Genomic DNA, 23,618 nt, shown 5'->3' with positions numbered 1-23,618 from the left:
TCTTAGAGGATCACTTCTGAAGAAAGTACCTGGGACGCTGCATATGCCTTTTCATAGCACTAGACAGGATGGGAGTAAAAGCTATCACAAGCATATTAATCCTGGCAGTATTGAATGCTAATGGGAAAAAAAAAACAGATGGAGATTCAATTCTAAAACGAAGATGAGAGTGAGCTGGGGACACGGTGGTGGGTATAAAGAGAACTTCACCTGTGTTTTCATTCTACAGATAGAGACCTTTGGGCCCCCAGAGCACATGCCAGTGTGATGAATTGTGTGGGCTGCCTGTGCCTGGTGTTTGAATCATTCAACAGGGATGCCACCTAATGGGAATCATTCACATCCTTTCTTCGCTTTTCCTTTCTCCAGCAGCAGCTGGGAACTGAAAAGACTGGATACACGGTTCCCACAGATTTCGTTAACAACAAATGCATTAGAGTCAGGGGCTACTTACTGTCACAATAGTTTTAGGAAAGTATTTTTTCCAGGACAAAGGTAAAAATAAGCTAATTCGGAAATGATTTAATGGGTGAACGTAATGGTATTATCACTATCATTCCATTGTATTTCATGAGCGCCTAGGAGGTAAAAAAGAAAATCCTAGAATATATGAAACTTTGAGATGAGTTTGGAACAAAGCCTTCACATTCTTAGACATCTGACTTTCATTATTTCTTTTTTAAAATGTTTTTATTTATTTTTGAGCAAGAGACAGAGTGAGCACATGCATGAGAGCATGAGTGGGGGAGGGGCGGGGGGGGGGGCAGAGGATCTGAAGCAGGCGTTGTGCTAATAGCAGCAAGCCCCACATGGGGCTTGAACTCACAAACTGTGAGATCGTGACCTGAGCTGAAGTCTGGATCTCAACTGAGCCACCTAAGAGCCCCTTTCTTTATTTGTTTTAACTCTCCACTCCTCCCCTATTCATCTACCCTTTAAAATATTGGAATAGTTCCAGGAGATACTGACAGTGGCTGTAACATTAGATAATAGCTTCCATATTCCTCACTGTTTCTTTCCCTTTCCCCAGTTCCCCACAACAGAGACCGAAGGGCCACAACCGACTAGGCCTTATATATCTTTGGGGACTCAGAATAAATGTCTCTGTGGTGTGTTTATCAGTTCAATTACAAAAACTACAGTGGATGCAAATTGTTTTAATGCATCTTCTGTGCGAATGAATCTTTCAGAGAACTGACACTTTTAGTGACCAAAGCACCAGAGAATCATTTCAAAGGAATCTTTATAATACACATACCAAGCTTGCATAAACACCAAGAAATCCCTAAACGGCAATTCTTAGATGATTGGCAAGCTGCAAGGATTTCTGTCCCCGAATTATTTTAGGTTTAAGAGAGAATAGGCAAATAATCTCACTTCCATATTTTTCTCTTGAATACCTCAAGAAAGAAAACTAAGGGGTATGGATTGACAGTCACTAACTAAAATATTAGTAGTTTTAAAAACCTGGTTATAAAGACTATGTAATTTTCTGGTGGCAAGACCCCTGAGGATATCCTACACTATGCTACTAAAGAATGAGGCAGTAGGGTCAGGAGAAGATAAGACAAGCAAAGCAAAGCATCATCAGCCTGAGTAGGCTAAGGAATGGCCATCCTCAAGTAGGAGGAATGTTCTAGAGTATTTTTTATTTTAACATTTTATTTATTTTTGAGACAGGGAGAGACAGAGCATGAACAGGGGAGGGTCAGAGAGAGGGAGACACAGAATCCGAAACAGGCTCCAGGCTCTGAGCTGTCAGCACACAGCCCGACGTGGGGCTCGAACCCATGGACTGCGAGATCATGACCTGAGCCGAAGTCAGCCGCTTAACCGACTGAGCCACCCAGGTCCCCCTGTTCTAGAGTATTTAAGACCGGCACTATTTAGCATGTACCATCAGGTGTAAATTCAGTCTAAGTGAAGACGTGACTACCCACATGACTGAAAACCTTTGTAGGATTCTCCTCTTCTTTTAGGCATATGGTACCATGCTCTGTCCAGAACATGTTTCTCTTTTAAGAAATTCCCATCCTCTAATGTCTTGTTAAGAAAACTGTTTATATCCTCATTTCCAGGGGCACGAAAATGTTAAAGAAACTCATGGCGTAGACTTATCATGTATTAATTAGTCTCTGATGGCTGACATTTCAGCATAATATTCATGTTTCACCTTTGTGACTTTTTTCCCTGTAGGTGGAAGCCAATCAGAAGCTGAAGTCAGGCAGAAACAACAACTCCAACTGATGCAATCGAAATACCAACAAAAGGTCAGAATCCATCTCTTTTAGTTCAGTTTTGGCAAGGAATTTGAGTACTGGCACTTTCAGTCGCCACGAAATAATACATTTACCAAAAGCATAAAACCTTGAAACCGATTACAAAAGGAAACTCTCAAAATCAAAGAAGTCAGGAAGTAAATGAAGAGACGACTCTCTAGACTTCTTATCCAAGCTGTACATCAGTCAGCAGGACCCTTCACAAAGGGATTTATTTTTTATAGTTCAACCCCTGCCACGTTTTGAAGGTTTTGCACCAAGAACATGGGTTTGCACAAAAGTAGTACAGAAAAGATTGAAGATGCCAGTGACTTTTTAAAAATAATGAGGCATATGAGTTTTATAATAAGGAAATATCATCTGCTGTCTCTCCTCCCCAACCTGGGTGGGTGGGGTGGGAGGACAGAGAGACAGAGACCAAGGAAGAACCATGAGAGAAATGTCACGGACAGGAGATGCAGCCTGACAATTCTCTGTGATCTTAGTAGTGGGAAATGCCAGCCTATCATCATGGCGAGGTAGAACACAAACAATACTGTAATTTGTCTCTCATCATAATTTCGTGTTCCAGAGGTTCAGACTGAAAAATAGTAACTGTTTTTTGTCCTCTGTAATTTCAATACAATTTAGCTAAAGAGAGAAGAATCTGTAAGAATCAAGAAGCAAGTGGAAGAGGCCAGAATACAACAGATGAAGGCAGTTCAGAGACAGAAGGTAAGATAGTGGCAATGATGGTGAGCTACCACTGACCGAAGGCTCCCTGTGTGTGCCAGGCTGTCTTCTGCACACCGCCCGTATGCAAATTCGTTCAATTCTCGAAACAGCCTTACGAGTATAGATTATTCTTATTACTTGCATTTACAAATGAGGAAACCGACACAGAGAGGGTAGGTAACTTGCCCAAGGGTTCACGGCCAGTAGATAGGAGAAGTAGGATTCAAATACAGGCAGACTGGCCTCAGCGCTAGGTTTTTGTTTTGTTTTGTTTTGTTTTTCCTGTGTTTGTTTAGTTCTTTTGAGAGAGAAGGAGAGTGGGAGACAGAGGGAGAGGGAGATGGTGAATCCCAAGCAGGCTCTGTGCTCTCGGTGCAGAGCCCGACGCACAAGCACAGCTCAAACGCAGGGAACTGTGACATCGTGACTTGAGCCGAAATCACGAGTTGGATGCTTAACCGACTGAGCCGCCCAGGTGCCCCTCAGAGCTGGAGTTCTTAGTGACCACACAATCTCACCTCCCAGGCAAGTGATCAAGTAGTGGCTGTGTATTTGACCAGAAGGCAAAGCGGTTAGTAACACCAGCAATTCACGGTGCACTGCCTTTTCCAGGGTGAGTGTTAGATAGGTGAACATGCCTCTCTTACCGGTGCAGGAAAAAGTGTTTTTTTGCATTTGCATTTGCATTTGCATTTGCATTTCAGTATTAGTGACGTGATAAAGCTCACAGTGATGTGTTTAGTTTTGATAACTCTTTCCGGAGCTTGGCAAAAAATATCTCTTAAAACATGCTTTTCTGCTACAGAAGAAGGAAGAATGTAGTGTTGTTCTACCCCCACCCTTCTTCCTCCTCCCATTCCCACAAGGTCCTAAGCTGTAGTAGGTTTTAAGTATTGGAGGTATGGGGGCGAGGGGTTGGCTCATGATACTGACCACCAAGTATGGCACCTGCTGCAAATATAAGTCATGGAAACACACTTCCTATTCTTGCTGTCCTCCTGCCTGTCTGGCTCTGCAGCTCTTTCTCCCTCCCTCCTTCCCTTTCGTTTTTTCTTTTCAAGATTGAGGGTTGGTCAAAATTTAAGCCTGGTTACCAAGCAATGGATATTTTTACCAGTCACAGTTAATGAAGCCGAAAGGTGATGGCCTGTAAAACACATGAGAGTGTATGAGCCTTACCTGCCGTTTACCTGGCTGGTGAGCAGACTGTCTTTCTTTATAAGGTGTCTTGTTATGTTGTATGATCTCGGGCAGCTCTCTGCCATGCCTCTACACTAAGCCCCACCTCCTCTTCTTCCCTCACGGCTCCGGGAACATCTGTCAAGTGCAGAGATGTGGGCTCTAGGGTAGAGAGAAGACTGGACTTCTGCATGCGGAACTGTAATGAGATGCTGGAGGTGTAAGACAAAAGAATATAGGAAGTTTGCTCACAAAATTTGATCTGGCAGAGTCTGTTTCCAATTGATCAGCTATTACACCTTCACTGAAAAGATTTTTGTGACACTAATTTGTTTTTAATCTCTAAAAACATGATTTCGTCTTTCTACCTCTCTGTTCCCCATGCTTTTTCATCCAACCGCCCCCTCCCAATTTTTCTTCAAAGGGAAGTTCACACTTTGGTCTTGTGATTGTAGAGGAGACGGCCCCTTTACATAGTCCTTCTGCATTTCAGTTGGAACTAAGAAAATCGTCAGATCATCACCAGGAATTGAATTAAGAGTCTTGTAGATCCTGAAGAACTACTGTGTTGCAACTTCTTATTCTAAAAGCCATTTACTAGTTGTCATTTAATACCCATACTTAGCTGACTTGTGGGTTATTTATAGCTCATTTCTTCATGGGATCAAATAATGTATACTATTCAGAAATGTTAGTGGCCGAAATGGTCTTCATTTTTTTTAAGCTTGTTTATTTATTTATTTTGAGAGAGAGAGGGGGTGGGGGAGAGAAAGGGGGCAGAGAGAGGGAGAGACAGAATCCTAAGCAGGCTCCACACTGTCAGCACAGAGCCCAACGAGGGGCCTCAACTCAGGAGCTGGGAATTCATGACCTCAGCTGAGATCAAGAGTTAGATAGATGCTTGGGTGGCTCAGTTGGTTAAGCGTCAGACTTTGGCTCAGATCATGATGAGCCCAGCATTAGGCTCTCTGCTGTCAGACTTATGTCCCCAACTCTCGCTCTGCCCCTCCCCTGCTGGTTCGTTCTCTCTCTCTCTCTCTCTCTCTCTCTCTCTCTCTCTCTCTAAATACGTAAATAAACTTAAAAAAAGAATCAGAGTCTTAACCAACTGAGCCACCCAAGTGCCCCTGAAATGGTCTTATTTAACATTGAGTAAAAGCAGCATTTTCCTCTTTCCAAGTTGTACTATAACACTAGGTGTATAACAATCATTAACTACAGAAATCTTAATTGGATTTGCTTTTCTAATGTGATAATTGTAATGATTATTGGTATAATTTTGTCCAAAAGTGAGAGATGGGGAGAGAAAGTTGATATGTTGATCCTTCCCATTCAAAAGATGTTCCTTGAACCAGCCCCATGGGCATCACTTGTTAGAAATGCAGAATCTTGAGATCCCCAAACCTTTGAACCAGAACCTGCATTTTAATAAGCTTCCCAGTTTATTCTTGTGCATATAAAATCGAGGAGCATTAATGTAATCTACATAACAAGATAAGGAGCAGCCTCCCCTGGTCCTTCTACGGACCTGATTTCTTTGGTTAATTGCCCTGCACTGCCACCGTGACCTAGCTGTTCTTATTGTACATAAATCTGTGGCTTTTCATAGTAAATGTGAGCCTATTTAGTAGCGTGTGTCAGATAAAAGAAAAATGGACATTAGCCATCTAGAAATGGCATACTTCACATTGCCAGTGTGAAAATGGCCAAGGGAAGCAATAATGGCTGTGCTTATGGAGCATTTATTCTTTAAAATGCATGGCAAACACACATATGGACACCAGCCTGCAAAATACCTCCCTCCTCCCCAGGCGAATGGCTACTGTCCAGGAACTCCGAGTCAAGTAGAAGCTGAGCAGCCTGTTGCCAGCTGAGAACCCCTAGCTTGGCCTCTTGTCTTAACCCTGTTGCCCTTCAGTTTTCCCCTCTCCCAAGAGGCGTCACCTCCCCCCCAACCCTGGGCCTCTAATTGCTTACCACCTGTGTGTGAGTGAGGGTCAAGTAGACTATTCTCTGCTAGCACATGGGGGTGTTCTTTGATCTTTAATAAGCAGAAGGTTGTGAAAGGCAGCCAGCCCTTTACTATCCGGTCTTGTCAATGGGTTCAGGAAGAGTTAGCCCTATAGGTGAAGGGGAAATTTGGAAAGGGCACTAGGATACGTTAGTCAAACTTTTATTCCCAGTCCTAGACTAGGTTGATGTTATGTATTCTTCCCCTGGTGTACGAGAGCCTCCTCAAATCCACCTGTGAGAGTGGATTGTTACGTTTTCAGGATTTTTGTAAACTAGTTGACTTCACTGTGGTAGCTTGAAACCCTCCCTGTTGGGAGTATTTTCACCACGGAAATCAGTAAACGCTACAAATCAACTTTCCCCTCCTCCTCTTTGCTAGAGGAGGTTGCTGAGTTTATCAGTATACCCCTGCTTGGCCCTAAGCGAGAGAGGGCCTCGCTCACCTCCCCCCACCACACACATTCCAAAGTCAAGTGCCTGGGGGCTAAGGAGGGCAACAGTTTCATGAAGTATCTGGCATATTATATGTCTGATACTTATTGACTTAAAACTAGATTATAGCTCATGTGGTAGGCAGAGTAATGACCCCTCCCCTGCCCCTCCGTTCTAATCCCTGGAACCTAGGACTGTGTTACGTTACGTGGCAGAGTGGAGGGATTACATTTGCAGGTGGAATTAAGGTTGCTAATCAACTTACCTTCAGGTGGAGCTCTGCACTCTCCAGGTGGGTCCAGTGTAATCACAAGGGTCCTTAACTTGGAAGAGGGGGGCAGGAGATTGAGAGCGTGAAGAGATGTTAGCAGGGGGAGATTTGGCCTGCCGCTGCTGGCTTTGAAATAGAGGGAAGGGACCATGAGCCAAGGAATGTAGATGACCTCAAGAAGCTAGAAGAGGCAAGGACAGAGATTCTCCCCTGGAGCCTCCAGAAGGAAAGCAGTCCCGCTGACGCCTTGATTTTAACCCAGTGAGACCATCTTGGACTTCTGACCTCCAGAGCTGTAAGATTATTAGTAAACTCGTGTTTTTTGAAGCCACTAAGTTTTGGCAAATGCGGCTTCATAATGATGTTTTCATTTCTCTTCCTGGAATTCCATGAAACAGAGAGAATACCTCGAAAATTAGAACGTCAGAGTGAAAGGAAGTCGTTACATAAAAGCAGTGTACGAGTACTTTGTACATACGACTACACATACAGGGGTACAAGTACTTTCTTTGCCACTGGATCCTGCAACATAAGTAGACAGATTTTCATAATCCTCCCAGAAAGCCTTTTACCTACAATTCTGCACTGTGGGAGCAGACCTCCACTGCGGTTTCCCCCCATAATCCTATTGATGAATTAGGTAATACTTCGATTCCTCCTCCAACCCCCCCCCCCCCTTTCATAATACCCACAAACTTGCAAAATGAAAACCTTCCGGTTCCGTGTTAAAGAACCTCCCTACCTCCCGGATTACTCTGATTCTGCCTTTGTTCTACTTCTGTTTGAAATAATATTACACAGTGGCATCTAGTTTGTAAATACTTTCACTTAATACACAGAACCTCCTGGGGTCTCATAACGTCAGAAAGGGCAGAAGCCAGCCCGAGATCTGAGTGGCACCTGATGACTCTCCTTGTTTTTTTCCGCTCAACCAAAAGTCATAAAGCTGATAGTTATTTGGAGCACCGGGAGTCACTAGGTTTTATGCCGGCCCTGAGAAACCTTGTTAGTTAATTTTCATGCTGTAAACTGAAGTAGGAAGCAATGAGTAGAAAATAAGTAGATGCAGAGATGCATAGTTATACATATTTTTAAGCAATCATGTGTCACTATTTCTAGCAAGCATGTAATAGCAAGGGCTAACAGTTTAAGACAGATTGCAGGGTAAAGCCACACTGAGGAACCACTTTCAATATTGTCTTTATAAATTAGGAAAAATGTCCATTTCTGACATCTCAAGGAACACTAGTATTTCCCAGAAATATGGTTCCTATGTTTTGCATTTCATGGTGGATGAATTACTGTGGGCAGTTAGCGCCTATTGTTAAAATCTAGTAGGATCCTGTTAATCCCCTAACGTTGGGATGTATGTCTTTGAAATATAGAGGTAGTACTAAGAAGGTAAGCTGTTAGCTTCTCTATGCCTCACTTCCCTTATCTGCAAAATGGGTACAGTAATAATACAGTGGACCGGAAGGCTTAGAGGATACAGTATGTGCAAAGCCCTTAGTACAACGCCTAGTAAGTAGTAATCACCGACTGGGGGTTCCTTAACCTAATTCATTGTAAAGGAAAAGAAGTGCTTTAACACGATCTCATTTGACTCTGTTGTATCAAGCTGTTTTGTGGAAGGCCAAGAATTATTCTTGTGTTACATATGAATTGGTTCCATTTTTTCACTTTTACTAAACCTACACGAACGAGGTTGCTGGCGAGAAACAAACACACATGACGTGTGTGTGTGTGTGTGTGTGTGTGTGTGTGTGTGTGTGTGTGTGTTGTAATTTTGCCCCACCAGATTTGTGGGCTTCCCGCTCAGCTGGGTCTCTAACAATACCTACTCTGCATTCCTGGCCCACCCCTAAGTACCAAGATCTTCCTCTCCTCATGTTCTTCTTACTGTCTTCTTTCATTTTCAGCTCACCATCTCCTCTCTCACTTGCTAGGCAAAAAAGTCCATCAGGCATAAGCACCTTTATCTTCCTGTTTCCTTTACTCTTCCTTCGCTGTTTTTACTCCTATCCCATCTCAGGAGAAATAAGAAAGTGTTTTCTTCATTGCTACGATAGATGCTTCCACCTGTGTTTGTTTTTTCCTCTTTCATCTCCTCAGGAACTTTGCTGTCCCATCGGTTAAGCCTCCTTTTGTCCTGTTTTGTCCCTGTCCCACCCCCACTCCCTCAGTCTCTTGGTGTAAAATCCTGCTCAGATCTCTTCTTTTAAAAACAAAGGATCTCTCCCTGTTCTGGTTTCCTTTCAACTCCTCTGTGCCACGCATCGTGGTTCAGCTGCTTGAAGGCCTTTCTACCACATTTGGTTCCCAAGTGCCAGTCTGTGGACTGACTTCTAGCAATCACCTGAACCAATGAATCTCTTGTTTTAAGAAAAATGTCCCTTAGGTGATGCTGAGCACAGCTGGCCTAGGAACCTGGTGTCTTTGTGTTCTCCCCTCTAATTGTCCCTTGGTGGACTGAGTTTGACTTCTGTCTCTAGTACTCCACGGTACTGATCTAGCTAAGAACACCAGAGGTGCTCTTAATTGAAAAAACCACCACCACCAACAACAACAATGGAGACTCTTTAATTCCTACCTTACTTAAACTCTTCGTAATATCATAACTGTTAAGTACTCTGTCCTTCAAATTCCACCCCTCTGGATTTCCAGATCCGTTTCCCTCGTGTTTTTCTGCTACTGATGTTCTATCCAGGTGCCACCTGTGGGGCCGTCTCTCATCCCTGTGCCTGTGCCACCATAGTCTTAGGTAAAAGTCCTCACTTTTACACATTTAAGGATTAGTTATTGCTTGTGCTGGCGATTTTTGAAATCTGTATCTCTAGCCCATATTCCTGAGTCCCAGAACCATGTATTATACCGTATGCTCGATAGTTCTTTCCAGATGTTCCCCAAGTAGAGCTCAAATCCAGTAAGTTCAAAATGAAACTTCTGTTCATTCTGATGCTCTTAAAGGCCACCCTGTACCATTCCCCCTTGCCTCACCCATTCTCTATGGATGTAGTCCACCTCCTCTTCTTTTCCCCCTGTCCTATTATATCTGGCCCCTGAATGTTTCTGGAATTTGCCCGTCCTTCTCTGTCCCTGTTGCCTTAATTTGGGACTCCTAATTTATGGGCCGATTACCGTGAGAACCGCTCCATTGGTTTTTATGTTTGTGGTGCTTTCTGCAGCTCACTTGTCTACACTGCTTCCAGAGTGAGCTGCTTACTGTCCTGCTTAAAATAACATAATGGCTCATCATTGCCTCTACTGAAGCCCAAACTCCTTCACTTGGCATATAAATTCTTTTGTAACCACCCCTTCCCTTTTCCTCAACCTTATCGTCCACCGTGTCACTACGAACACCTTTTAATTTATCCATGAGCTGCTCCAGGCTTCCTTAAATTGGCTAATTCTCTCATGCCTTTGTGTATTGAAAAAATTGTAAGTTATGGGAATATCCCTTCCCTCTCCGGGGCCACCACTAGCCCATCATTGCCTTTGTGCAAATTACAAGCAGATTCTTCATCCAGGTGGTCAGTTCTGTGGGTGCTCAGGTTGGTGATTGATAGTACTTTTGTGGAACATAGAAAAAGATACTTGTGCTGCGCTGAAGCACCCTGTGCTGGGATCTAGGGTTTGGTGAGCTGAATGCCAGCCCTCCTTTAGCCTCCCCAATCCCTTTGCCGGCCCCATGGGTAGTGAGCAATCTGTACAATGGAGTTAAGTTAAGCCCTGTTCCCATCACCTCTTCCTCCTCCTGGAAAACTTGCTTAGATTTGTCTAGAATTTCTACCTCTCGTTAGACCATGGTTCGTATCCTTTAATTTGGTCATTAACCCCTTGGTGAATCTGAACAAAGCTATGGATGAGCCCACTCTCTGTAGAAATGAGCATACTCTTAACACAGAGTTCATCATGAACCTAGGGGTTAGAAACTACATTCTGAATGTCACTCAACTTGGCTCCTGTGCCCAGGGTGGGGTCTGCCACTTAGTAGACACTGAATGAATGTTCATGGAACTGTTGAAAGAGTACCTACTTCCGTGCTTTTTCTCTGTTCATATTATTTGCAAACCTCTAATCCCCCAACATATTTTACAGACTGTCATCGTTGGTTCCTTGTCTGCGTTCCCAGCCAGCCTCTGAAATTTTCCAGAAGAGGCACTACTCTGCTCATATGTATTCTCAGCATCTAACATAGGACCAAACATATAATAGGCATTTGATAAATGTTTGAGCAAATGAGATTTGGTAATATTAAATGATTTGTTTAAGGGCACTCAGCGAGGATGAATCTAGAGCTGGTTACAAAATTTTTTCTTTTAGACCCCATGCTTCTAGACATTTTATACTTGTGTATATATGTATAAGTATGGTTGGATGACTTCTTAACTCTGTGCAAAATGAAAAGACCTAAACAGTATGACCAAACTTAAGTATTTGGATTATTATACTAAAACAGCTCCTACGTTGTTAGGTATTGAATATAATTTTTTTTTGCAGATACTCTGGTATTTTGTAGTACTTCTCCATCAACCTCTGAGAGATAAACAGACCTTTGTTGGACAGAATTTAGCTACTGAATAACTCATGAGTTAAAAGTTATCAGTTATTCATGAGTTGAATTCAATGCTAATCTATTAGTGACAAGATTAAAACTGAGTTTCCATTTTGTGACCTTGCTAAAGGAGCCCCGGTCTCCAGATCCTTGTGTGGTTTTCTTGCCATTTTTGAAGTAGCATTTCTAACAGTAGTCTAATGAGTACCTACTGCTTGCTTACCGTCTTTTACTGCCCCCCACTTTTTTCCAGAGATGTAGGGGCTCCTCACAGTCTACCATTTTGGTCTCATGAGTCAGGATTTTTTTCTAGGTTGAGATCCTGTTGATTTATTTTCACAATTCTCTATTTGTTTGCTTCCTAGAACTTGTTTAATTAATAATCCAATTGCTTTGTATTCTAATTGGTTCCTTTGGCAGTAAATTTCGTGTATGTTTTGTTTTGTTTTGTTTTGTTTTGTTTTGTTTTCCTGAAACTGAAATCCTCTGTTTCCCTTTTCAAAATGGGACCAGTAAATGGTTCTGTGTGAATGAAGACTTTCATGGAAATGAACAATATGAACTGTTTTCCCCCCTCTTTGAAAGATGGGAGCCAAACTAATGTCAGGGTTTAGAAATGATGAGTTCCATTATTCCCTTTTCACAGGTCTTCCTGCCAGGAAAATCCAATTCCTTTTATTAAAGCAAACCCAGCTGCTTGCTGTCTCCCTTGGATTCATTTAAAAGTTCAAGTCTCTCCTGTGTTGTAGAATTTGTTTCAACTCCCCATTAAGCTTGTTTTCTAAGAACTTTACTTGTTTTTCATAGGCAAGTTTAAAAAAAAAACACAACAGTTTATGTCATAGTGAACAAAAAGCTCCAGGATTATTTAAATTGGATTAAAATATGCCAGAGCCTTGGTGACTGTAATCCCAAATATGAAGTCCTTTGTTTCTAGATTCTCCAAACAACTAATTAAAAAAAAGAACTCTTTTCCATTCCATTTTTTATGACATTTGCTGTTCAGTCTCTCAACAGCTTTAAGTATATGATTCTGAGTCAGAAGGGACTTGAGTTGGCTTACTGAAAATCTTTTTCCGAACGCTTTAGTGGGATGTGGGTTTATATGTATAAATTTTTTATGAACTACTTAACCATTGCTTATAATTTTCATTTAACATACTTGGTGTGGAAATTTCATGTTTCCCTTAAAACACTTGAAAACACTTCTTAAAATATAAATGTTGCTATCATTTGAAGTAAAGAATGAAAATGTGAATACTGATTCTGCGATTATACTAATCAGGTTGGGAGAGGGGAACCATGGAAGGAACTTGGGACTCCTCGCTTTCAATAAATAGTGACGATGGGTTGAAAGAGCACATCTGGGAGCAAACCATAAGAGACTCTTAAAAACTGAGAATAAACTGAGGGTTGATGGGGGAAGAGGGGTGGGAGGGAGGGGAAAGTGGGTGATAGGTGTGGAGGAGGGCACCTGTGGGGATGAGCACTGGGTGCTGTATGGAAACCAATTTGACAATAAATTTCATACTAAAAAAAAAGAAAAAGAAAAAGAAAGGGCACATCTTGGAAGTCCTGGTAGGTACCAAATTGAATAACTGAGGCCACTTGAACCTAAGGATTTGGGACCTTGGGTAACTTTAATACCACGATTCTGCTTCAAGTTTCCCTAATAGATTGCATTTTGATACTTGCAATTTCAGAGCAATAAACTAGAGGAGAAAAAAAGACTTCAAGAAAACCTCAGAAGAGAAGCATTTAGAGAGCACCAGCAGTAGTAAGTTTGTATCTTCAGAACTTTGTACCTTTACAGACATTGTTTACTCTGCTTTTGAATTCTAGGTAACTTTCCAAGACCTCTGGTATTGGATTATGGGCTGTTATATTAATTCTATAATTGAACTCTGTCATTATGTAAGGTTTGAGTTTGGATACCTCTGTACCCACCAGAGTATTCTTCATTGATTTGAAATAATACTGCTAAATTTGAGAAATCCTTGATTCTAAATAACTTGGAGGGCTGATTCTTTGAAAATCCAAGGTACTTCTGATAACGTTGACTTTCAAAACACTGATATAAGGAAGATAATATTTGAAAAGAAGCACTCTCAACAATAGCCAAATTATGGAAAGAGCCTAAATGTCCATCAACTGATGAATGGATAAAGAAATTGTGGTTTATATACACAATGGAGTACTACGTGGCAATGAGAAAGAATGAAATATGGCCCTTTGTAGCAACATGGATGGAACTGGAGAGTGTGATGCTAAGTGAAATAAGCCATACAGAGAAAGACAGATACCGTATGGTTTCACTCTTATGTGTATCCTGAGAAACTTAACAGAAACCCATGGGGGAGGGGAAGGAAAAAAAAAAGAGGTTAGAGTGGGAGAGAGCCAAAGCATAAGAGACTCTTAAAAACTGAGAACAGGGGCGCCTGGGTGGCTCAGTCGGTTGAGCGGCTGACTTTGGCTCAGGTCATGATCTCGCGGTCCGTGGGTTCGAGCCCCGCGTCAAGCTCTGTGCTGACAGCTCAGAGCCTGGAGCCTGCTTCAGATTCTGTGTCCCCCTCTCTCTGACCCTCCCCCGTTCATGCTCTGTCTCTCTCTGTCTCAAAAATAAATAAACGTTAAAAAAAAACTGAGAACAAACTGAGGGTTGATGGGGGGTATGAGGGAGGGTAGGGTAGGTAATGGGCATTGAAGAGGGCATATTTTGGGATGAGCACTGGGTGTTGTATGGAAACCAATTTGACAATAAATTTCATATATTAAAAATAAATAAAAAATAAAAAAAAATAGGGATGCCAGTATCTCTCCCATAAGCCATTTGTAAGGATGAAATAAAATAGTTTACATAAATGGCTTAAAAGTACCTGAATTCTATGGAGACAGAAATGAAACTTACGGGAGTCCTTGTTGAATGGATCAGACAACTTATATTTTGTAGAGACTGGGTAGTGATTCTGGTCCCACCCAGAATTAGCAATTGGCTTCCACTTTCAGATGGATTATCATCTGACTTCCTCCTGTTCTCTCTTCCCATTATTGTACCTCATTTTCAGAATTTCAGATCATTCTAATGTGGGTGTGAGCATATGTGATGCCCTAACACGTGTTGCTCTTCTAAGTACAGGGTCCTCTGTTTTTCTCCTTGTGCCGCAATTATCCTGCCTCTATCCTCAGCAGCTCCTCCTTGCTTTGAGTCTCAGAGAGAGGAGTGGGAAGAAGTTTCTCAGGGCTTTACTTTGCTTCTTGGCAAATTAGGTTACTTGGCCTCTGCTACCCAGGCCACAAAATGGGAGATGGGGTGGGTTGGGGACAAGTGCCAATGAGTAACGTCATCTTTTTAAAGTTAAAATAGGCATTGCCCTCATCTGAGTCATTGATTCCATAGCGTGTCTTTCCCCGCTGTTCTTCTAAGATAGGCATGGGGGTGAGGGAGCTAGTGGGAAGCTAAACACCAGGAAAGATGAACTGTCTTAGAGCTGGCAGGAGGGAGGCAATAGATTAAGGGTGTATTATTGCCTTTCCCTTCATTGCTTAGAGGATGGATGAGTGTATTTCTAGGCCAACCAGAGGAGTTGAAGGAAATAAGGGTACAGTTGTAGCCTAGAGACACAATAAGAACAAATGTATTTATCCCCGTGTCATTCTAGTTTTAGGCTGGAGAAGGGAAGGCCTGCTTGCCAACGAGGGGTCTTAAGTACAGGACAAGGAAGTTGAACAAACCCATTCTCTGGAGAGTTTTAAACATGGTAAAGTGGAGAATAAGAGGTTCTCAGAGTCTGAAAGGACATGGGAGGTTGTGATACTCAGTCACCTTTCTTTCATAGTCCAACTTTTTTTATTTTTATTTTTGAGAGACAGAGAGGTGGAAAGAGGGAGAGGGGAAGGGGGAGAGAGAGAGAGAAGCCCCCTCCCCCCCCCCCCCCCCACCTCATGTGTGCACAGGGGAGGGGCAGAGAGAGGGAGACAAAGTATCCAAAGCAGGTTCTGCTCTGGCAGCAGAGATACCTGTGCGGGGCTCAAATTCACGAACTGTGAGATCATGACCCAAGCTGAAGTCGGACGCTTAACTGATTGAGCCACCCAGACGCCCTGTCTTCCAGATTCTTGAGGTGTGTTTTACTAAACACTGGAGATCAATCACCCTTTTTCTCTGAAGAAAAAAGTTTTACCCTTAGCCGCCTCCTATACCATCAGTGGAGCTGAATTCAATTACACGCACATTTCACTCTTGCTCTTTCTTCTGCTTATCATGAAAGTCCCAGTTAACCAGGAAAAAGGAGTTGAGCAAAAATGAGAAGTATCTCAAATTGATTTTTAAAGCATATTGAGAAACGTAAAAAATATATGTGAGGGGTTTTTTTTTGAAGAGTATTTTGTTTTGAACTACTTTTGAAATTAAAAGACTAATAGCTCATGAAATGAATGATCATTATATAGCTAGAAATATGAAAGGGACTCCTTGGAAAACATGGACCCTCTGTATAACAAGCCTTTATCATACCTTCTTATAATCGATTTTTTATGGTACAAGAATTGTCTAGGAGAACTGTTAGGATTGTTTTTTAAATTTTTTTTACATTTATTATTTATCTTTGAGAAACAGAGTGAGACAGAGTGTGAGCGGGGGAGGGGCAGAAAGAGGGAGACCCAGAATCTGAAGCAGGCTCCAGGCTCTGAGCTGTCAGCACAGAGCCTGAGGTGGGGCTCAAACCCACGAACTGTGAGATCATGACTTGAGCCGAAGTTGAACGCTCAGCTGTCTGAGCCACCCAGGCGTCCCAAACTGTTAGAATTTTAATAGCACAAAGATTTCACCAGACCAACCAGGCTACTCTCCAATCCCCAATGCGCCCTTCCCGCACCAAAAAATTTACATTATCCTGAAGCTGTCAAACCAAGGAACACAAAATAGAACACAGCTAAAATTCTTTGAAACCCGTCAATACCTCATGTCCTTGCTAGTTTCAGCATGCTGTGATATGTGGTTCAAATAGCAGACCAGGAATGGTGGTGTGTGTGTGTGTGTGTGTGTGTGTGTGTGTGTGTGTGTGTGTGTTGTAGAGGAGTGCATCCATGGACTCGAGCAGACTATAAATCTAAGCTGCTGGAGAAAAAGCTCACGATAGTATCCTGGGGCACCACCATGAGAATCTTAATGTGCTCTTTCTTAACACCTTATTCCTGACTTCGTTCATTTGCTTCTGATTATTTTTAGTGTTGTCAATTATTTAGCTAACAGGCAGAAAACTAGGCTTTTATTGACATCCAAAGGGACTCTCCTGAGTGTAATAATGAAGGCAGTTTATTGAATGCCTGTGAGGTTGCTTTCTAATTGTACGCATTAATCTGCCCATGCAAGCTGGCTGGAAATACACAAGCAGATTGCATGTGCAGATGGAGCACACAGGATGGCTTTTGTGAAAAGACCTCTGGAATGTACTTCTGCAGCACGGTCTTTTCCTTAAAAATCGAAGGACTGTGACTATTTCAATTGGCAGCTGAGAGCAGACCAGATTAATGGTGCATTAAGTCTGCTACCCTGGCTGGGGACAGATTCATTTCACAATTTAGAATTAGTTCTAGGATTCTTGAGCATGAAAAGCAAAGGGCAAAAATAGGCATCTAACCTTGGTGTAGTTTCCCCCATTATTTTTACTCTCTGTAACTACCTATAAAAAGTCAAATGTGGCACTTTTCAGGAAGGCCTTTTCTATTAATCATTATTACTGGTGGGTTTGAGGTGATAGTTAATAAACTTTTGATTGTGCTTTTTAAAAAATATCAAAGGGGGGCGCCTGGGTGGCGCAGTCGGTTAAGCGTCCGACTTCAGCCAGGTCACGATCTCGCGGTCCGTGAGTTCGAGCCCTGCGTCGGGCTCTGGGCTGATGGCTCGGAGCCTGGAGCCTGTTTCCGATTCTGTGTCTCCCTCTCTCTCTGCCCCTCCCCCGTTCATGCTCTGTCTCTCTCTGTCCCAAAAATAAATAAAAAATGTTGAAAAAAAAAATAAAAAAAAAAATAAAAAAAAAATAAAAAATATCAAAGGGAGGACGTTGGGATATAGGTGATTTAAAACACAGAGTAAATACATCTCCACATTTAAAAATTTGAATGGTAGCTGATTTGGGGGGTTCTAGTCGTTTTTCTAATTATGTTTTTTACATAGATATAGAGACAAATTTGTATTTTGAGCCTATTTAACCAGTGGCGGGGGCTCACATAGGGTGGGAGCAATGGGATACATTTTGTGTGTGGGTCTTAGGAAAAAACAAGGTTCTCTTAAGGATATGCTGGAGAGCTAACAATTGGGTATCTTCCAAACATTTGAAATGTTAATTCATATCTAATAACCATTTAATGTAATAGATTATACGTTTGCACAGTTTTTTTTTTTAACTACAAAATGCTTGGCTCTTTGAAATAAGCAAAATAATAATAAAAGCTGCTGTATTGCTGAGAGCCTCTGGAGTATCAGGAGTATTAGGTATATTATATGCATTTTTTATTTTTTATTTATTTATTTTTTAATTTTTTTTTAACGTTTATTTATTTTTGAGACAGAGAGAGAGAGCATGAACGGGGGAGGGTCAGAGAGAGAGGGAGACACAGAATCTGAAACAGGCTCCAGGCTCTGAGCAGTCAGCACAGAGCCTGACGTGGGACTCGAACTCACGGACCGCGAGATCGTGACCTGAGCCGAAGTCGGACGCTTAACCGACTGAGCCACCCAGGCGCCCCTATTATATGCATTTTTTAATCTAACTTTCAGATCAGCCCTATGAGGGGTATATCCTCCTCATTTTACAGATGGAGGGTTGAGTAAATTACCTGAAGTCCCTAAGACCATAAGTGATGCAGCCAAATCTTGGTCTTGAGATTTGGGGGTCCAGGGGGGCTGGGGAAAAATAGGTCATTGAGAGGCATGATATAGTTGGAAGGTCAGGAATATCTGGCTAGGGTGGGGGGTGATAAGCCCTGGAGTTAAGGGGGGGGGGGGTAAAGTTCAGTTCAGAGAGCAAGATTTGGCCAGTGTTGACTTCTGTTTCCTTCTACCAAGATGTACATTTTGCCTAGGGTAGGTGAAAGAAAAACTGAGGAAATAAGTTGATTTTCTCTGATTTTCATCATAGATGAATGCTATCCTTTTCCAGTCCCAACACTGGGTTAGTACCACACTTAAACTTACTGTAGGGTATGTGGGTTTTTGTGATCTTTCCAGGCAGTGCTCTGCTCCTACGTACTGTTTCCAATATTTCTAGGGGATGGGGCGGGGCGGGGGGGGGGATGCTTAGTTCTTTAAAAAACTAGTTGAAAAAGCTCTTGGAACCAAGCTCATTCCAAAACAGGACCTTCCTATTCCTAAACTGCCAAGCACTACCTTGAGCTCAGCCTGTCGATTGAAATGTTGGGAAGTTTACTTCATTTCCACCATCGGAACCATGCATCTCTTTTATTTCCATTTGAATAATAGTGTGATTAGGTCCTAAGAGGCACATCTTCATCTATTTTAGTTTTCTAAGAGTGGAGGATCTAGGCAGGTCTGCTGAATATGCACACTTAGGCCCCAAGTTTGCCTTCTAATGTGCTCACAAAACTTCTAATGCCCTTCATGGGAGCTTGCAAAAGACACTTAAGGGCTAAATCGATCCCTTATCCATATGGTAGGCTTAAATCCAACTTCACATTTTATAATCCAAGTAAGGTGAATTGAAAGTCATCCTATTCATAACTTTCTATCTTATGCTAATGAAGTGAACTTATAGATACAAAAATCCCCTATCTATTTTGTTCAGAATAAGACTGAATATTTTATGGGAAATCTGATCTGAGAGAATCCTTGCCTACTGAATGTTAAATCATGCTGATGGTTAAGACCGTATCAATATTTCTACCACTGTCCGTTCTTCCTGTGGATGTCCCAGCACACATCAACTTTTTCATTCCCACTGCCACCACCTTCCGATAGGTATTCCTTACATTCCACTTGCCTTATGGCTTCTGTCTCCTTGTCATCCCCTGGCATACTCGAATGGCTTCACTGCTGTCTTCACCAACTGTCTTTTTCTGTCAGTTATCTTACATGTTTTGTTGGATTTCATTTTCTAAAGCACGGCTTTCATCGTGTCACTACCCTATTCTAAAAGGGTATCATTTCCCATTGCTTATAAAATGAATTCTAAACTTCTTAGCTGCATCTTGGGGGAGCTGTGGGCCACCTTGGTAAGAAGATGTCAGAACATGCTAAGATTTGGGCCTGTGTCAGGTGACTGCAGGAGACTTTGCGGAAACGGGGCTTCATTCTGGGTTGAACGTTATCAGGAGGCAGGGGTGATTGTGGTTAGGTATCTTTATTTAAAAGGAGGGAAGACCTGAGTGGTTAATTGCAATTGTAATGTAATTGATAAAGAAGCACTGTCACACAAATCAGGTAGGAATTTGGGGGTGTTTGGTCACTTTGGTGGTTTAGACAGGTTCATGTATCTTTTTTCGCTCAGACATGTTAATGAGGGGGTCTTATTTTTGTCAATATCCATCACAGCCCCAGGGTGACTCTTTTGATGTTGATACTGTGTGAATTGCTTTCACCAGGAGAACACCAAGGCCTAGCTCTGAGTGCTAGACTAGCTCCTGGATGTCAGGGACAGCTTCTAGCTTTCGCAATATGTAATTAATAATTAGTAAAAGGTGAGAGTTGACTAATGTCTCTTTTATAAACTAGTTTCCCTTAGTTATCTCATCACTGTGACCTGGTATACCTGGGGGGACATGTGTGCACCTCCCCTCCATCCTTCAGAAAAGCTGGCTGCAGAGCCAGCCATATCACTTCTGTGTGAGTTCTAAGATCCTTACTGAAAAAAAAAAAAAAAAATTAACACCAAATGAACTCCGACCAAACAAAGAATGAATCCAAGAAAAAGGAAGGGAGTAGGTATTAGAACAGTTGTGAACAAAGAATATAGTGACATGTATAGTCAGGTATGTGATAGACTTTTCTCTTTTCTAAAAATTAAGAATAAGCATGATCAAATTAATGTAGAGGATTTTAGTGCTAGAAGAGGCACAAGGAAGAGGAGACAGGAAGTAACGTTGAGTATTTTTTTCTTTGTACGAGTGAAGGCTTGTGAATTCCGCATATTGTTAGAAGACTAATATGTGTTTTATGTGTTTAATTATATGGGATATAGGAAATATAAAAACAGGTGAAAAATACAGTGAAATACAATGAATACAACGAAAATTTGATCATCGTAACATAAGGCAGAAAAGAGGAAGAACTATGAACAAGTCAGCAATCACAGAAAAGGTATACACGCCAAATCTCCTTATTAAAAGAAACACTCTCGGGTGGCGTAAAAAGATGAAATTCTAGCTATCTGCTACTATAAGAGATGCCATAAAACAAAAGAGATGAAAATAAAGGAATGGAAAGTATAACCATAAATGCTAACAATAGAAGGCAGATTAATTAATATCACTGTTAATAGGAGACAAAATTAAATTCAAGGTGAAAAGCATTCAACAGGATGAAGAGTATTTTATAGAGATAAAATATGTCAGCCAAAAGATAATGTGAATAATGGGTCTTTATCAATTTGAAACCTATAAAACAAACTGCTAAAGTCTGTAATATAGATAATGGATTTGTCACATTCTCTCTTTTTTTTTAAGTTTATTTTTGAGAGTGAGCAAACATAAGCGGGGGAGGGGCAGAGAGAGAGGAGACAGAGAATCCCAAGCAGGCTCTGTGCTGAGCCCACAGAGCCCGATGCAGGGCCTGAACTCATGAACCGCAAAATCATGACCTGAGCCGAAATCAAGAGTTGGACGCTTAACTGACTGAGCCACCGAAGCGCCTCAGATTTTCCTTTTTTTTTTTTAAAATTTTTTTTTTTTTCAACGTTTTTTATTTATTTTTGGGACAGAGAGAGACAGAGCATGAACGGGGGAGGGGCAGAGAGAGAGGGAGACACAGAATCGGAAACAGGCTCCAGGCTCCGAGCCATCGGCCCAGAGCCTGACGCGGGGCTCGAACTCACGGACCGCGAGATCGTGACCTGGCTGAAGTCGGACGCTTAACCGACTGCGCCACCCAGGCGCCCCTCAGATTTTCCTTTTTACTTAACTAATTCTCCATTGAAATTAGCGGATCATGTGAACCAAAAAACGATACAAGGAATAGAAGATTTGAATAACAACCACTCAGTATGATTATATAAAGTGTTGTACCTAGTTTATGAAAAAACAAAATCTTTACAAATATTGATGTAACTACAATTGGCCTTGACTAAGGTTTCAAAGTTTCTCAGAAAATCCCCCCAGTACTCCCAAATCCTAGAGAACCACCATTCCTAAGGAAAATGTAATAACATCATAGTTTAAGCAATAAGAAATGTTAATGTCAGGGATGTATGGCTGGCTCAGCTGGAGGAACATGTGACTCTTGATCTCGGGGTCAGGAGTTTGAGACCCATATTGGGTGTAGAGATTACTCAAATAAGCAAAAAAAAGAAATTTAATGTCTATTCACATAAATTTTTTTCTAATCACTTTTCTGAATGACTGTTAGGGTACAAATTGAAACCAAAACTGAAATTACAAATTACTTGGGGATAAAAGAATACAAGTTTTAAAGTATCCCATATTATATAAATCTATAGAATGTGGCTATAAAATTATTTAGAAAATAGTTTTAAAAGCATTTAGTAAAAACAGAAACAAATAAACTAAACGTCGTATTAAGATAGTATAGAACAATAAAATAAGTACAAATAGGTAGAAGGAAGGATAATACAGGAAAAAAAAGTTTTAAAATGTTTATTTATTTATTTTGAGAGAGAGCACATGTGCAAGTAGGGAAGGGGCAGAAAGAGAGGGAAAGAGAATCCCAAGCAGGTTCCGTGCTGTCAGCACAGAACCCTACGCGGGGCTCATTCTCAGGAACCATGAGATCATGAAATCAAGAGATGAAAGCTGAAATCAAGAGTCAGATGCTTAACTGACTGAGCCACCAAGGCACCCCCACCCCCCAAATTGGTTTTAATGATGTAGAAAATGAATTTATCATCTGTAAATTAACCCCAAAACTAGTTTTTTGCTTTTTTAAAAAAATTCTTATAAAATTTCAGGCCGATTTTGAACTTGTCTGACTTAAAAATAAAAAAAGAAGAGCCCCAAGGATAAGAAAGGAAGTACAACCAGAATTCTGGAAGAGCAAAATACTCCTAATTATCCTACTTCTAATTGTTAATTTTTTGTCACCCAGATTTCCTCATTTATTTCCTGGGGAAAATATACATGACTAGACTTGAAGCCTGAATAGAGTAATAACTAGAAGTGGAAGAGAAAATACAGTTTGGCTTTTACCTAAAAAAAAAGCCCAATTGGGTTTTTGTTTTGTTCTGTTTTTGTTTTTTCAGTGAGTTCTACTAAACCTTCAAGGAAGGTGTTAGATTTCATTTGAAATCCTAAGAAAGAAGCCAGCTTTTCCAGTGAAGTCTGGAACAGGGTGATGAGAATGCTTGTTATTACTGCCCTGTAACTAGAGACTGTTTCTATTTTTAACAAAGAAATAATCTAAATATTGCAAAGAAAGAGATCGGTGTCTCTGATTATCCGTCTAAACCATCCCGAAGGGATCAACTAAAAAGTTACTGGACCTAATACTAACAGTTCAACTAACATGAATGAATCTAAAGCCAATATGCAAATATTTGTCTATCTTCTATACCATCAAAAGCTCATTAAAAAATATAATTAAAGAAAAAGCCCATTTAAAATTATCATCCACTGTAAAACAGGTGAGTCGAATACATAGATCCTACATAAGATACCTAAAAGAAGATGAAAATAAACGTAGACCATTAACTCTAGAAGGAAAAAAAAGTCAGTATTATAAAGATAGTTGTCCTGAACAGGACCTTTTGTGGAATTTGATAAATCAAGTTTAAAGAGAAAATACTAAAAAAAACGATACACTTGAAAGAGAGAAATTGAATGGGGTTGGGAGAGGCTTGTTGTACCAGGTATCATGTGTATTAATATAAAAGTATGGTAGTAATAAAGTGTTATTGGCATTATAATAAATTAAAAATAGACCTACCCTATGACCCAGCAATAGCACTGCTAGGAATTTATCCAAGGGATACAGGAGTACTGATGCATAGGG

The 23,618-nt window shown here is 41.2% G+C and overlaps 1 protein-coding gene across 3 annotated transcripts in view; it reads left to right on the top strand.

Annotated features, from left to right (window-relative positions):
* The window catches only part of EPSTI1 (epithelial stromal interaction 1), a 98,687-nt gene that overhangs the window by 19,426 nt on the left and 55,643 nt on the right, over positions 1 to 23,618 (top strand). For all 3 annotated transcript variants that reach the window (XM_019447459.2, XM_019447457.2, XM_019447461.2), the window contains exons 4-6: positions 2,197 to 2,270; positions 2,910 to 2,993; positions 13,147 to 13,220. In XM_019447459.2, coding sequence (XP_019303004.1) covers positions 2,197 to 2,270; positions 2,910 to 2,993; positions 13,147 to 13,220 — 232 coding nt within the window. The remainder of the gene's footprint in view (positions 1 to 2,196; positions 2,271 to 2,909; positions 2,994 to 13,146; positions 13,221 to 23,618) is intronic.

This window comes from Panthera pardus, unplaced genomic scaffold (assembly GCF_024362965.1).
Source record: "Panthera pardus isolate Hobbes unplaced genomic scaffold, ASM2436296v1 HiC_scaffold_1, whole genome shotgun sequence".
Taxonomy (NCBI): Eukaryota; Metazoa; Chordata; class Mammalia; order Carnivora; family Felidae; genus Panthera; species Panthera pardus.
Note: the sequence above shows the minus strand (reverse complement) of the source record. Positions and strands in the feature narration are given on the sequence as shown.